The following is a 16242-nucleotide window of genomic DNA, read 5'->3' as shown; positions in this document are numbered from 1 at the left end:
AATGCGCAGGGTCTGGAACTCAAACCACAGTTGACTATGTAACCATTATGCCATCTGCTGGTCCCCATACATCTGTTTCTTTACCCCAGCAATCTCTGAGCCTCCAAAGCACTTTGTTTAGAATTTTAATGGCTGATACCTATCACAGGCAGAGTGGCCTTATAGCTTTCTGTGTAATATCTTATTATTTAATAGCTTTGTAATCTTTATGCTTTGATTTTCTCATCTGTAAAAATATTGCCCCTTCATGGTAGGATGATCATGAGCATAAAATCAATTAATGTAGTTATTACAGTGTTTAAAACAATGGCTGGCCAAAATGAGCCACTCTATAAATTCAATTGTTATTATTATCATCTCTATACGATGAAGTCCATAAGGGTGGGGCCAGTAGTTTCTTCCCCTTTGACTCTCCAGCAGCACCTAGCACAGCAATTTGTACATAATATATGCTTAAGATACAGTTGAAAAGAATAATAGAAAAGATGCAAATATTCAGAACTTTTTAAAACACAGAGCTCAGTCTTCTGCAGTTCAGGCTTTATTATAAAAGAAAAATAAAGAAGGAAAAGTTTGTCTTACCACATTTTAAAAAAAACTTTTCCAGAGTACACATGCATGTACAGAGAGCGAGAGGAGAAGGAGAAAGCATACCCCTGGAAATTGTCATGTCTCAATCCCTTTTCCATTTCTACATCCTGTTGGGTTTTGGGGCACAAATGCATGCCTGGCATGTTTCTCAAGCCTCCAGGTCTGGGACTTGAACCATCCAGACAGCCATGAGGGATCCAGTTCCCTTAGCCACCAGGCCACAGGTTGACCCCTGTCTTAACATTTTTATTTCTGGGACAATATAGTAATAATTGACTTTCAAAATGAACTTACTGATCATTACCATTGTAAGACCCTGAAGGACATTTTGAATCATCAGACTAAATTGTACATTTAAGTTAATTTTATTACACCAGAATTATTGCTTAATTACTATTAGAAAAGGGTCATTCTTGTTTAACTGTGATTTCAGTTAATGAGAACTCCCGATTCTCAGCTCTGCTGGATAAATAAACGTCTGGAGTTAAAGAATGGATTATCACCATGTTTCCAGCTGCTATTGTTTTCTTTCCTTTTGCAGTACGGATGTCTGCTCTGGTTCAGGGTGAATGTGAATATAAAATCAAACCATTATGTAAAGGTCTTTAAGATTTATGTACTTTCTTCTCTGTCTCTATTCAGGGCAGGATTGTTAGGTAATGCTCAGATTTAAGCACTTCCCTTTTTAACCACAAAGGTCAAAGCAGCAAAACTGTGTGTTTAGAAAAATAATCTCCTGCAGTTAAGCCCTGGGTCTCCCTTGTATTTGCCCAATAAATGCCCATTTATGGTTAATATATGGTAGTGGGTTTCTACGAGGAGCAACCAGCCTGTGGGGACAGCCTTGTTCCTGAGCTAGACGGACTGTCTGGAGAGGAGCGGCAAAGCACTGGAAAGGTCGTATGGTTCAGCGGGAAGATCCCGGCCTTCCAAATCAGACAGGGAACCAAGTCCTAGCTTTATCATTTCCCAGCTGTGTAAACTTATGCATTATTTAAACATGTTGAGATTCGGTTGTTCTCATTTGAACAATAAAATATGCACAAGTATTAATCATGTAGGATTTTGAAATTCTAAGGATTAGAAATAATGTTTGTAAAAAGCCCAGCTCAGCATCTGTCTCAACAATGCGATATTATTCCTAAGAGATTCCATTTTAATAGCTTCAGAATCACCTTATTAATAGATCAAGTAGCTAAATTATGTAATAAGTCAATTGGCTAGATACCTCTAATATAATACCTACTTTAGGAATTAAAGAACAAAATAAAAAGCAAGGTAACTATTTGTAAAAAAGTAAATGCAGCCAGTGGCATGGTGGTTAAGGTGGCTGGCTTACACATGGTTGACTGTGTGGTTTGAGTCCTAGGCCTGATAGCTTGAAAAATACTCTGGGTGTGTGTGCACACATGCCCCAAATCCTGAGGAGAATGGAGGAGAAGGGATTACAGCTTAGTTACACTCATCCTAGGGGGTGACTTCTCTTTCGACTGCCCTTTCCCTTTCTTTCTCTTTATCTCTCTCTGGTGATAGCAAAAATGTAAAGAAAAAAAAAAGTAAATGCATTTTACTTTGTAAGAAACTATAGGCCCAGCCACAGTATCACAGATGCCAGGGCACCACTGCACAACCCAGGGAAGGCCCTAGATTCAGATTCTGGGTTGACTTTAATATGCTGCGCACGCTGTGACCTTGGCTGTCTGGAAGTCTGGGGAGGGGGCAGATTTCAGCCTGGTGAGACCTTGTCGAAGGTGCTTGTCCCTCTATCTCTCATAAAAGAAAGAAAGAAACTTAAAAGAATAAAACAAAGAAAGGAAGGAAAGAAGGAAGGAAATTTGTAAGGGCCAGGAGAAAATCCTTTTCATTTAGCATTATTCTTCCCAAGGGAGGCTGTAGAGTCTACTGTAAATTGGAGGCCCAGATGGGCTCATGCAGATCATCTCAGAATATAACAGAATCCCTGAAACAAAAAGCTCTATTTATTCTGTTGGGATATATTTATGGCAGCAAGCATTTGGTGATCTTTCCTACTCATAAGAAGCAAAGAAAAAACATGAGCTATATTCTATCAAGAAAAAAGGAGAGACCAGCAGATGCCATAATAGTTATGTTGGTAGACTTCCAAGTAGTCAACCACAGTTTGAGTCCTGGACATGGTGGCTTGAAAGTCACACCAGGTGCGTGTGCACATGTGCCCAAAATCCCAAGAGGAGGATGGAGGAGAAGGGATGGCAGCATGTCCATCCACCCTGGGGGTTGACTTCTCACTTTCTTTCTCTCTGGAGAGTGCACATATCCTAAGTCAGAAATCTCTCAAAAGAAAATAAGGAAGATAGGATTGATTTTCCACTGAGAGTTTATAATAAATTCTCTTGTAATTGTATAGCACTTTAAACATATTTATTGGACAGAATGAGTACTACAGAGTTTCTGGGTATCTTGACAAATGCTACATGAACAAATGACAGTACTACTTGCTTAATAATGATCTCATAGTAGATGTAGCCTATTTATTGAGTAATTTGTGCTTATAAGAATTTACAAGAAGGTTTAAAGAAAGCAGACAAACATCAAGTGTTCATTCCTAAGGACCATTTCATCATTTCAGGGAGAAACCAGAGAGCGCTAGTCCTAGCATAATTCTTTTAAAAGACAAATACGACCCAGGATATGAAAGAATTCATTTCCATTTAACTTGTCAAAGAAAATGTGGCCAGGAACACTGGTTTTGTAATATTTAATCGAATATTGCATGTATTGAATTACAGAAAAATCAAAATAATAAAATACACCACAAAAAAAAAATAAAAACCACACTGAGGAGTTTGAGGAGGGTGTTGATAAAAAGCCCTGCTGGAGCAGGTGGGTGTCTAAAGGCAGATGGCCTGGTCCTCTTGCCTGGATCAGCAGAGGCCAGTTGTCACCCATCAAACTGCCACTGTAGCGGACACCAAAATGCCCCATGGTGGCTCCCATCTTCTCCACCTGCTTCTCGACACACAGATGAGAGAGCCGAAGTTCAGATGCTGGAAGCTGCCCCAGTCAAGGCCAATGTGGTGGCTGCTGCAGCCCCCCTGGGGTGGAACAAGACCCAGCCACCAGTCACACTCCAGGTGCGTTTAGGTGAGGGAGAAAGCGGTCACACTGCATCTGAGCAGTGGTTCCTTCCAGTGAGAAGGCAAGCAGAGAAGCAGGCCTGGGATCTACCCTGGAGGGAAAAGCCTTACAGTAGCATAAGGGCCAGGCTGAGGCCTGGGGTGGTGTTATTGTCAATTGTGAATTATGCTCCCTCTTAACCCCACCGACCCCCCCCACACACACACACTGAAAGATAGGCTGAAGTCCCAAACCCCGCATACATCAGAATGTGGCCTTTTTTGGAAACAGGATCTTTATAGAGGCTGTTGAATTAAAGTGAGGATCGGGTGGGCCCTAATTCAGTGTTTTTATTAAAAGGGGCATCTGGACACAAAGGGAAGACAAGCAGCAGAAGGAAGAAGACAGCTATGTAACTGGGGCAGTGCATCTACAAGTCCAGGGACACCCAGAGTGGCTGGCAAACAGCAGAAGCTAGAGGAGGCCAGGAAAGCTCCTGCCCTGGGGCCAGCAGAGAGCACAGCCCGACGTCCTGATCTCAGGATCTAGTTAGAAATGCCATATGCTGGCAGCAGCGGAGGCTCCGGAGGGCTCTCCAGGCTCACACAGTGAGAGGTAGGGCTATAGAATTTTAACACGAGGCATGTACTATGCCGCTTCGATAGGAAGCATCAGTCCAGGTGACACGGGAGACCATGGGAACAATACCATCTTGCTGACATCCTGATTTCTAGCTTGCAGAACTGTGAGAAAATAAATTTCTGTCGTTACCCAATTTTTAGTGCTTTAAAAACCAGCTTTTTTATTTCTACTATGAGCGAGAGAGAAAGAGAAAGAGAACCTCCCATAGGGTCTCAACACCACAACCCACCCCCAGCCTTCATCCAGCACCGTGTGATGGGCAAGCACATGCCTGGAGTGCTCTGGGAGGTCTCAGACTTGAACCAGGAACCTTCCCATGTGGAACTACCTCGTAGAGTGTCATGTCTGACCACTGCACAACCATCCAACCCTAGGGAACTAATACGGGTGAGGGAAAGCAGAGGCCGTATGCTATCCTATGTTCTTTATTTCTGAAATAATCCATAAAACATACTGTGGTTGCTTCATCTGCCCACTGCCTGCTTGCTTAACTCATCCAAAGGCTGTAAGAACTTTCTGCTGCTCACATCTCACTCCCTCTGGGTTTCCTGGGGCTCTGCTTGGGCTTCTCATTTGCTTGCTGGGTCCTCACATTGTCTCTGTCATCTCTGTGCTCACAGCAACCACATAGTATGTGCCTCACATTTAAAGTCTACACCCGCACCTCTCATTCTGTACACCTGGAGTTACCTCAGAAGTCTCTACCTCTGCTAGCATACGGAATTCCTAATTGTATCCTTGTGAGCAGTCACTTGTGAAAGGAATTCTGGGCCTACAGGCAGAGGAAAATGCTGCAAATACAGATTCTGAAGAATATTAATTCTATACCATAAAGCCATGTAGAAGGTACTTCATCACAGAAGTTAGACACTGAAAAGATGGCCATCCACAATCCCTTCTCCTCCATTCTCCTTCTGGATCTTGGGCATGCACGCACACATGCCCAGCATGATTTTTAAGCCACCAGGTCCAGGACTTTAACCACACTCAGCCACATGGGAGTTCAGCAACATAACTACTGTACTGTCTGCTTGCCCCTTGATCAGCTAGTGTTAGACAGTGAATGGGCTAGAGTGAGGCAAGAAAACTGCAGGGTGTAAAACTCAAGGAGGCACTAGCTCTCCAGGCCCTTAGTCTTGAAACCCCACATCTCATCAGTCAGTGGCTCCAGTCCAATCTCTCTCCACATCACCTCTGAGTAGTGCGTATGCCCATTGGTGGGTGCTTGGCAAGTCAGGATAACACAGAAATCTGGGACAGGTGAGCATCTCCTTTCTATTCTCACTATGGCTGTCCTAGCAGAGACCCAGCCATTTGTGATCTGTTTGCTATGACAATAGTTAGGGCACAATGACCTCCTTCTCTATTCTTCTACTATACAGTATCTTGCACCTTCTTCATATTTATGTGATTCTCTAAGACCTAAGCCCAAATTCCTTAGTATAGGCACTCATGCGTCTTCCTAGTGTGATCTCAACCCATTTTTTCTAGCCTTACCTGGGACTATGATTCCCACCTCCAAGCACCCTGCAACCTAGTGTAACATTACTTATTACTCACCTTTCTCTGTGAAGGTCACACGCTTCCAGGTCTTAGCACTTTAGCTTATTTTCTTTCTTCATTCTGGCGTGAATCATCTTTATCTGGCAAAACCTAGGCCAGGCCCCAGTCTCCAAATCTACCACCCCCAAGAATCCTTCTCTGTTGTCTGAGCCTTGTATCCCAGCTCTTATTTCTGGCTGCTTTTTGATCAGTTAGCATTTTCACACAGCCACTTTCCCTCTCCCCAGTACCATGATGGTGGTTTCTTGGCCATTGGCCCAGTGTCAAGTTGCCCTTGTAACTTTCATATCACTTTGCACAGAAGGGATAACACTACAGATACTTGCAGAGCCCACGTATAAAACTGGTCAATGGAAGCTTTTGTCCAGTGGAGAGACAGCTAGAGACAGAGAGAGGGAAAATGAGAACACTCCAGGGAGATGATCATGCCACAATCCCTCCTCCTCCATTTTCCTCCAGGGATTTGGGGCATGCACACACATGTGCCCAGCATGTTTTTCAAGCTGGTAGGTCCCAGGACTTTAACTGTATGGTCAGCCATGTGGGAGCCAGTGCCTTAACTACCATGCCACCTGCTGGCTCCTCATCCAATTTTTTTTTTTTTAAGACTTTTTGCCTTAGGGCATGTGCACTTGCCAGAGAAAGACCGAGACAGAGAGAGGGAAAGTGAGAAATCACCCCTCAGAGGGGATGGCCATACCACAGTCCGTTCTCCATTCTCCTCTTGGAATTTTGGGCATGCAGACACATGCATCTGGTATGATTTTTTAAGTCACTGGACCCTGGACTTGAACCACAGTCGGCCATTTGGAAGTCCAGTTTCTTAACCACCATACCACCTGCTGGCCCCCACCTTCATCTTTTCTCTTAAGTTTATTTTGTTTATGATAGAGAGTATATGTGTGTGAGTGAGAGAGACAGAGAGAGAGATAACCATAACAGGGTCTTGTCACTCTGGAATTCCCTTATCCCAACCCTCCAGCTCACTGAAATGCTGAGCTCGGATGTGAGTGCGCAACATTTTTTCAGGCTGACCTGGCAATCTGAAACCACGGTCAACCATGTGGCTTCCAGCACTGGAGTTCAGTTCACTATTGTCTGTGCCGACCAGGCTGGGCCTATCTCTCCATCTTTTGATTCTAAATAAAGCATGCAATTAGACTTTTACAATAAACAGTGAGCAATTGTTAGAAGAATTAGCGTTGCAAGGGCAGGAACTATCCCCTCTGCTACTCAGTCTTATTTCTTTTTAATTTAATTTAATTAATTTATTTTTTTTAGAGATTTTTTTTTGCTACAGGGTGTGTGCACTCGCCTTGGAGACAGACAGAGGGTCAGGAAGGGAGAAATCACCCCTCGAAAGGAGAAGGTGACGCTGCAATCCCTTCTTCTCCATTGTCCTCTTGAGATTTTGGGCATGCATGCACATATGACCAGAGTGAGTTTCAAGCGCCAGGTTTGGGATTCAAACGGTGATCAGACACATAGGAGTCCAGTGCCTTAACCACCATGCCATCTGCTGGCTCCACACAGTCTTATTTTTTAGGGTTTAGCACACATTAGTGCTCCATACATAATTACCAAAAGAAGGCGTGCACACCAGTTGCCTTATTTATTTATTTATTTTTTCGCTATAGGGCGCGTGCGCTCACCAGACAGACAGAGAGAGACATAGAGACAGAAAGCGAGAAATCCCCTCCCAGAGGGGATGGGCACGCCGCAATCCCTTCTCCTCCATTCTCCTCTCAGGATCTTGGGCCCGCATGCACAGGTGCCCGACGTGAGTTTTAAGCCACCGGGTCCGGGACGCAAACCGCGGTCGACTACGTGGGAGTCCAGCGACATAGTCATTATGCTAACTGCTGGTTCCCCACACCAGTTATTTTATGCCAGTGTTATGTTATAGATCGTTATAAAAGTTTATGAAGATTTATATCACTATCAAGTTTTATTTTTTAAAAAAACTACTTAAAATGTCTGCATCAACTCCATGAAATAAATATTTAGGTTGTTTTCCAGCTTATCGCTCTTCAGTGGTTTCTGTGACTAACCCAAAGAAGCCATAGAGAAGCTATAGGCCGGGCCCTGTAGTCCTGGAGAGGAGCAGGTGAGCACCCGGCCTCAGTCCTCCAGCACGTCAACGAGTGCCTGTGTCTTAGAGCTTTTGTGTTTTCCCGTAAGATCATGAAAAGAGAGAAAGAACTTGCTACATTTAATAACATTTATTTATGCATTCAGTATCAAGTACATAAGTGCAAATATCCAGAATCCATAATTAAGTCCATTAGGAACTACAGAGAAAGTAATACAAATTGTAATAAAGTTAACATGCTGGTACTTTTTCGTTACCATACATGTAAATCAGCCCATCAATCCCATACAACAAAAGTACTGCGCGTTTGTTTTGGATTTATTCATTTATTTAATTATTTTAAGTTATACAAAACTGATTACCATAAGTACGGTCGACTGTTTTTATTTTTATGTGGTGTGTGTTGGAAAAAATGCTAAAACATCAGTCTACAGTTCTATATATTGTTATTAAAGGTTAATCCAACCAGCAACCCAAGGACATAGAAGCGATTTCCACTATTGCATCAGTGCACTGGGCAGGAAGGGCCTAGCCATGGGGAATGTTAGAAGCTACAGAAGCATTGCAGAGAGAAGAGGAGGAACACCGAAGGAGGAAAGAGGACTTGGGCTCTCACCATCATGCACTTTTTTTAGCAACACGAAATTAAAAACCACATCTAATACACTTTTCTCTATACTTTAGTGCTTGACACAAGTGACTCAAATATCCTAAGAGTACAGAAACAGCCTGAAAACAGCTGTTGTCAAGTTTGTCTCTAAGATTATGGTACTGGGGGGGAAAACAATCGATTTGCAGTAACGAGTAAGAAGAGAGCTGTTACCACTCCGGACATTCCTGTTTGTGTCCCCGGTGGGACAGCGGTTCACTCCGTTCACTCGGCATGCCTTTTAGCACCTGGGATTTTAGCCTGAATCCTAAAAGACAACATCAAAAGATAAGAAAGCACGAGTGTTTTTTTTTGAGAGAGGTTTTTGCTATAGCGCATGTGCACTCACCAGACAGAGAGAGACAGAGAGACAGAAAGCGAGAAATCACCCCCCCAGGGGGGATGGCCACGCCGCAATCCCTTCTCCTCCATTCTCCTCTCGGGATCTTGGGCACGCACACACATGCACCCGGCGTGAGTTTTAAGCCACCGGGTCCAGGACTCAAATCGCGGTCGACTACATGGAAGTCCAGCGACATAGCCATTACGCTAACTGCTGGTTCCAGCATGAGTGTTTTTAATGACATTGTTGCATGTATTCATTATAGTTGTTGCTTTAATTCTCTACGTGACCAAATAGCTTAGTGTTTTGGAAGATATTACAGGTTTTATGTACATGTCTATAAACACTTCTATAAAGCATTAAGAAGGAAGTAAAAAATTGGAATGAATGACCCAAGAAAGGTGCAGTTTTTATAACTTTTTAGGTAGATGAACATGATGACTTATACAGGATTACAGAGGCTGTGCTATGTATGGTTCCATGACCTTTCATGCCCCATATGAGCAACTTCTGAAAGAGAAAGAGGGTGCTCTTCCTGTGCTGGAAAGATATGCATAAAACAGGATTGGTTCCAGGCAAAGGAACCCACATTCACCCTCAGCCTAATCAGACTACTCAGAACTAGAATTAAGAAGGCTGGGTCCTAGTCCCGGCTATGCTCCTAGTTAACTGTGTGACACAGGCCAGCTAATAAACCTTGCTGGTTGTCAGACTCATCTTAAAATGTGGGTGTAGACTAGATCTCTCCAAGGCACCTAAAATTCTGTGCTTCTCACAGCGGGGCAGCATCCCTGTAGGGCAGGGTTACACCAGACGTGTTCTGCTGGTTATGTTTTAAGCTCATCATGCTGATTTTGATTAAGACCTTTCTCTGTGCCAGGAACCCTTCCACATTCTGGAGTTCAGAAAAACAAGTAAGTTCCAGCTCCCGTGAAGCTTTCATTCTCATGAGAGTTGAAGGGATAGAAATGAACAAGTAGATAGGAGAGGTTCAAATGGTGATGAATGTTATAAACCAAAACAGGACTGGGCCCCATGATAGGCAGGGAAGGGCATGGTGCTACCGTGAGTGGTACCTACTCTAAATCCACTGATCTGAGGAACAGATATCTGGGGACAAGAAGGGGCCACCAGGTGAATATGTGGGTATAAAGTGTTTCAGGTAGAGATGGCACCGAGTGCAGAGCCCCTAAAGTGAGGAGACGCCTCAGGGGGAAGGAGAGAGGTCGTGTGCTTGGGGCATGGAGAGGGGAGGTCTGAGAGGCAGTAAGCAGAAAGTGTAAGAATCAGGGAAAACTACTAAGTTTCATGACCAAGTTAGCTGTATAAATATAAAACTGAGATTTTTATGTCCTAATAATATGTAAGGTAACCATGAAGTACATCTGTTCAAAAAACAATGATTTAATTAAACATACACCCCCCCACACACACACATACACTTGTTGAGTAAAATGGTGTAATTAAAACATTTAGGTAACAAAAATGATATACATTTTAAAGTGGTAAAAACAACCTAAATTTTAAAATAATGTCAATGGTTTAAAAAAATGAGAGTTATTCCTTCTTTGAAAAAATAAAAATGCTTTTTAAATTGTTCTCATTTCAACTAGAGTACTAGAGTGTTAATTTTACATTTTTGAGTCAAGCTTCCTTTTTTCCTCCAACCCATGTTGTTCTTGGACATAAGCCAGTCCGCAGAGCTTAATAACCTTCACTCACAAAAACTCATTCATTATGATACTGGAAATAAACCACTGGAGGTTTTATTTAATTGAGAGTTTTAAATTTTATACTTATTTTCTCAAATAACATATTTGGGAAGGGAATGAACACACAACTCAAATAAATGAATGAAGGGAATGAACATATGATTTGAGTAAGTGAATGATCATAAATCGACTTATTATTTTGCCTTTTTAAAAAATTTCTCCTACCTAATCCACTCAAATACCTACTTAAGGCAGTTTTTCCTTCTTGCAAATTGCTCTATGTAACTTACTTTGCCACGATAGCGTTTATGTGAGTCCTCACGAGTCCCAGATACTGGTCTATCTGTGCCTACGGAAGAAAGACATCGTGAGCGCGTCCAAGGTCCCAGGGCCACATTCAGTGCGAATGCTGGATCTCACGCCGCACTCACCTGGTACTTCACGTACACGACGGGTAGAGTGAACATGGACACCACAGCTGGGTGGAAAACACACAGTGTTAACGTTCCATGAGTTAGCCGAAAGAATGAGCTTATACATACGTTTAAAATAGTTAAGTGGTATTACAACGTTATTTGGGAGAACCAGCATCCTAGACAGAAGATGACAGGGCGGTTCATAAAGAAAACGAAAGGATGCCGAGCCCTTCGGATATCAAGTCATCACTCCTAGCATTATTCCTTGGGAGGGTAGACGGTCCCCCCCAAGATGAGAAACTGAACCTCTCTCCATAGCTGCCACCGTAAACAGATACATATGAGAAGCCTGTGAAAACTAGCAGAGGTTGAAAAGAAACAAAGTGTTGGACTTAGAAATTCGTTTTTAGTGTGGACGGACATATCCTGCTCTTTAACCATACTGTGGTGGGCAGAAATGCTCTGCACTCAGGGACATCTGCATGTTCCTAGGAATCTGTCAAGGCAAAAGCCACCAGGCAGGAAGCGCTGAGCTCGTGAGTGTGTGACGGAGATGTGGCACAGGCTCGCCTGTCCTTACCCATGAGCAGCAGGGTCAGGCCATTGAAGAGTGCGCCAACGTAGGTCAGGAGCCACATCAGAACTGCAAACTGAAGGGAGAAAGGTCGTCAGAGTGCCTAAAATTGTTCCTGACAGACAGAAGTCTCAGGTCTTTGACTTTTTAAATTAGAAGTTGAGGCAAAATTATACCCTGATTTCAGTAGGAAGCAGAAGAGCAATAAGGTGTGTAAAGCCCAATGGAACACTGATAGACGATCCAGTCTTCAGTTGTCCTGGAACCCTTTGGCTCACTTTGTTTTAAGATTTGAGAGGCTCAATAGAGTAACTGTCTTGGCCCAGGGGCAGCAAACCATGGCCCTTGACTTGTTTTTGCTCAGGCTCACAAGTTAAGAATGGTTTTGACATTTCTGAATGGTCAAATAAAATCCAAGCCAGAATAATAAATGACTGTGATTCAGTTCTCAGTGTCTGTAAAGTTTTAGTGTCACAGTGCCACATCTGTGGTCATTTGCTGCGGTTGTGCTGCAGCAGTACAGAGAACAGGCGTGACAGATCGTGTGGGCTGCGGAACCCTAAAATACCATCTGGCCCATAACAGATAAGGTTTGTTGGCTTGTGCTGTCACCCAAACTGTTTTTCCCCTTTAAGACAGAACGAGAGGGAGAGTGAAAAGAAAACTGAGAGACAGGATTAGGTATTTTTGACAGGTTCTCTCCAGGCTGTGATCATCCTGACTGAGCCTCCCAAGTAGGTACAATTGCAGTCGTGCACAACTGCACCTGGCAGGTCAAGGTTGGCCCAGGAACTGACCATAGGCCTACTATGTGGCTCTCAACCTCTCAAGTGGTAGTGCCACTTGGCATCGTGTGCCACTGTAGCTGGACCACAATTTCTACATTACGAGGACAAACATTACCTTGAAAGTACTAAGGTGAGCAATTATAACCTCCCTGGTGTCTCTCCTAAGTCCACACTGGCAAGCCATTGTTTCAGTAAAGCACCTTGCGAGTCAAGACCACACCTCTTGCTTTCCTTCTACCTTTCCTTAGTTACCAGCCCCTGGGACTGGACCACTGCCAGGTGTACAAATGTTTTTAGAAATCTTAGAACGACCTCTGTGCTTCCTCTTATTCTGCTGATGGCTTCCCCAGCCAATGATGAACTGATTTTTACATGTAAGTCACAGGGAGGCTAAAGCAGCATGTTCAAAGAACCTGGTGAATTCAGTGTGAGCTCCAGGATTCAAATCTTGTGCAGGTCCTCGTCAGCACTGGGCTGGGCACATCTCTGCCTGTCACAGGCTCAGCCTCAGAGATGGAATTGTGTGAGGACATTCAGAAATCTGGCAACTGACAAAATCCAGAGTTTCTTTCAATGTCATCTCTGCCTGTCACAGGCTCAGCCTCAGAGCCGGAATTGTGTGAGGACATTCAGAAATCTGGCTACTGACAAAATCCAGAGTTTCTTTCAATGAAAATAATGCATATTTTTATAATCCCCAAATGAGAGTTTTAATTTAAAGTTAATTTTAGGAAGTTGGCTGAGGAGTTGAAAATAGTTTAGGGAGAGACTGTTTGGTAGGTTGTAAAAAGTACAAAACTAGGAGCTGTGACCTGGGTTTGAGCCCAGCTCTGCCGATGACTACTGGGCAACCTTAGGCAATTATCTGAACCTCTCTGCGACACAGCTTTGTTGTTTTTAAAGTAAAGGTATTTTTGACAGGTTCTTGCCTGGATGAGCTCCTTGATACCACAGAATGTGAGGCTTTCTGCCTCTAGAATACAATGGGCACTTGCTTTTTATCCCCTATGTGGTAGTTTAGACTGTCACACCTTAGGGAACATAAAACTCAGGACTGACAGTGAACGGCTACAGTGATCGTACCTTTAAGGAATCCACCAGGTCCTGGACGAGGAAGAGCCGCCGCAGTTCCTTAAGTGTGCTGTTCACGTAGAATTGCAGGCAGTCCGTGTACTTCTGGATCTGCTCCTGAGAAAGGGTGATCTCCAGCTCCAGGTAGGCCCTGCCGACAAACCACCCCCACAGAGAGCTCGTCAGAGGGGATCCTGAGACCAGTGGGTGCATCCCAGGGACTGCTAAGTGATCCTTCTCTCACTCTGAGGACAGCACTGGGCCATCTCTGGGGGTTACAATCCTGGTGCCTTGGAGAATACAGGAATCTTGACCCCCATGGGGAGCCGTGAATGTCTAGCAGACAGTGTTCCCATGAGAGCTGACAATGCAGAGAAACCAGCCACACCAGGGGAATCAGTGAGAAATCAGCTCCTAGGCTGAGTTCCCCTACATGACTGCGTAGAGACAAACTTTCTTTTTAAATAGTTGAGCACTCTGAAAATCCTAGCTGCCAACTATTGTTCTGCCTCAAAAACATCTAAGAGTTTTAGTTTAAATTCTGGAATTTACTTCTAGATTTATCCAGAGAGCACTGAAATCTCAAGTAACCTGGGTCATATTAAATTACTCACTGGTTCTAGAGAGTAGTATTTTTAGTAATGGCATTTTAAGTTTTTCAAATGGTTACATTGAGCCCACAAATGGGTAGAATATATAGGACACAGTATACTTGAATATAAAGTAAAAACGTATGAAAACCAACCCAGCTTAAGCTTCCTCCTGCCCAGTCACACTCCTGCATGGAGGTCCATCCTCCCTCTCCATTCCCTGCCTCTCCTGGGTTAAGACAGCACCATACTGCCTACCTGGGGGACACTCCTAGAGTTCTTAAGGCACTAACTTAACTCTGAGAACTGGAAGAAAAAGATTAAAGCAACTTTTGGCTTGAGTTTTAGGGAGTATTAAGAACTGATGTTTGCATTTTTCTAGAATCCGAGCATTGAAATTCTAACTGCCAAGGTGATGGCCATAGGAGGCGAGGTCTTTCGGAGGTGATTGTGTTAAGGGGGTGGAGCACTTATAAATGGGATTGGTGTCCTATAACAGAGAGCCCAGCGAGCTCTCTCACCCTCTCTCACCCTCCTCTACCACGTGAAGATACAGTGAGAAGGCTGCAGTCTGCAGCCCTGATCTCAGACTTCCCAGCCTCCAGAACTGGAGAAACGCATTTCTGTTGCTTAAGCTACTCAGGTTAGGGTACTTTGTTATAGTAGGAATGTCTGATATGCAGCCTGTTCCTCTTTGTCCACAAATCTCCCTTTTAAGACCATAGAGCTGCTGAGGCTTTGATTCAGTGACTGGTAAAAGGTAGCCAGGGTGGATACAGAGGTGTTATCGGGAATTACTGGGCCAGAAGTCATTTTCTGGCATCATCTATATGTCTATCCAGGACTGACCCTTGATTTTATAATGTGAAAACAGTGAAGGATGACTTTGGGGCCAGCCACTAGGCAAAGGGGTGACATGGATGGTCAGTCAATTAGTGGATTGTCTTTTTATTATTATTGCTTTTATCATTGATATTTCCTCCTCTTCAGTATTGTTCTGATCAGATTTTCCCAGGACAGGCATGCAGAGGAGGGCACATGATAAGACCATACATGAATCTGTATCCTTTAGAAGGTTGGCGGCTTGGTGTTTCAGTGTTAAACTTCCAGAGAGAGTGTGGAAATGGAAATCCAAACACTCTCGTCTTGGCTTTGTGCTATTTACTGCCCACGTAACCTTAGGCATGTCGTTTTGCTTTTGGGAACTTCAGTGTCAGTTTGCTTTTTGGACTTCAGTCTTTCCAATCAGCAAATAGGGATTGTAATGCTTGCCCTGCCTTCCTCATAGAGTTGGGAGGATTAAGTAATTTTTGAAACACTCTTTACATTTTAAACATTGTATCCACATAATGATTATGATTAGTATTAGTAGTAATTACACTAAACAAACTCAACAAAGCAATATATGCTAGAATAAAGGTAATTCATTTCAAATATTCTGCAGAAATGTAGACATTAAGAGATAGGCTGGGTGTTAGGATGGTTGGGGGTCCATCAGGTGTCAGAGAGGGACAGTCCTAGGGCACCTATGGGCTCAAGTGGCGGTGAGAGAAGAGGCAGTGAGAGGTGTGCAAGGGCTACACCAGGTGGTGGGGCACTCACTTGAAAGGGTGGCCCTCGTCGGTTTTCTGCACAGCTTGCAAAACAGACTTGTAGATGCGGAAGCTGATGGTGGCTGAGAGTGCGGCAAGGGCCAGGTAGGCCCCGACGCTCACCACGCTAAACTGGGTCAGGGAGAAGAGCAGCAGCAGGAAGCTCCCAAACACGATCCCCGTCTGCTTGATGTCCCGCCAGTACAGCAGGTCAATAGCTGTAGGAGGAGACACAACATACACACCACTGAACTCTGCAAGGCCACCTGCTCCGTGAGCTGCTGTGGCTCCTGTTGCCATGTTGCGGATGCTGCAGGTTCTCACTGCACTAGGGTTCCTAAACCCCAGTGAAAAGACACACGGCGAGGCCCAGTCCAGTCTGGTCTGGAGCATCTTACGTCCTTGAAGATAGTTCACAAAGACACAGATAAGAAAAGACTACTGGGACCAGCAGTTAGTGTAATGGCTATGTCGCTGGACTCCCACGTAGTCGACCGCAGTTTGCATCCCGGATGGCTTAAAA

At 43.9% G+C, this 16242-nt stretch overlaps 1 protein-coding gene across 1 annotated transcript in view; it reads right to left on the bottom strand.

Annotated features, from left to right (window-relative positions):
- Positions 1 to 8533: 8533 nt before the first annotated feature.
- RTN1 (reticulon 1) overlaps positions 8534 to 16242 on the bottom strand; it is a 24375-nt gene continuing 16666 nt past the window's right edge. Inside the window, exons 2-7 of the mRNA XM_006144824.1 lie at positions 15730 to 15937; positions 13550 to 13688; positions 11685 to 11754; positions 11120 to 11166; positions 10979 to 11037; positions 8534 to 8901 (exon numbers count right to left, since the gene is read on the bottom strand). Of these exons, the coding sequence (XP_006144886.1) occupies positions 8859 to 8901; positions 10979 to 11037; positions 11120 to 11166; positions 11685 to 11754; positions 13550 to 13688; positions 15730 to 15937 (566 nt within the window). The 3' untranslated portion in view covers positions 8534 to 8858. The remainder of the gene's footprint in view (positions 8902 to 10978; positions 11038 to 11119; positions 11167 to 11684; positions 11755 to 13549; positions 13689 to 15729; positions 15938 to 16242) is intronic.

Source organism: Tupaia chinensis, unplaced genomic scaffold (assembly GCF_000334495.1).
Source record: "Tupaia chinensis unplaced genomic scaffold, TupChi_1.0 Scaffold000133_1, whole genome shotgun sequence".
NCBI lineage: Eukaryota > Metazoa > Chordata > Mammalia > Scandentia > Tupaiidae > Tupaia > Tupaia belangeri.
Note: the sequence above shows the minus strand (reverse complement) of the source record. Positions and strands in the feature narration are given on the sequence as shown.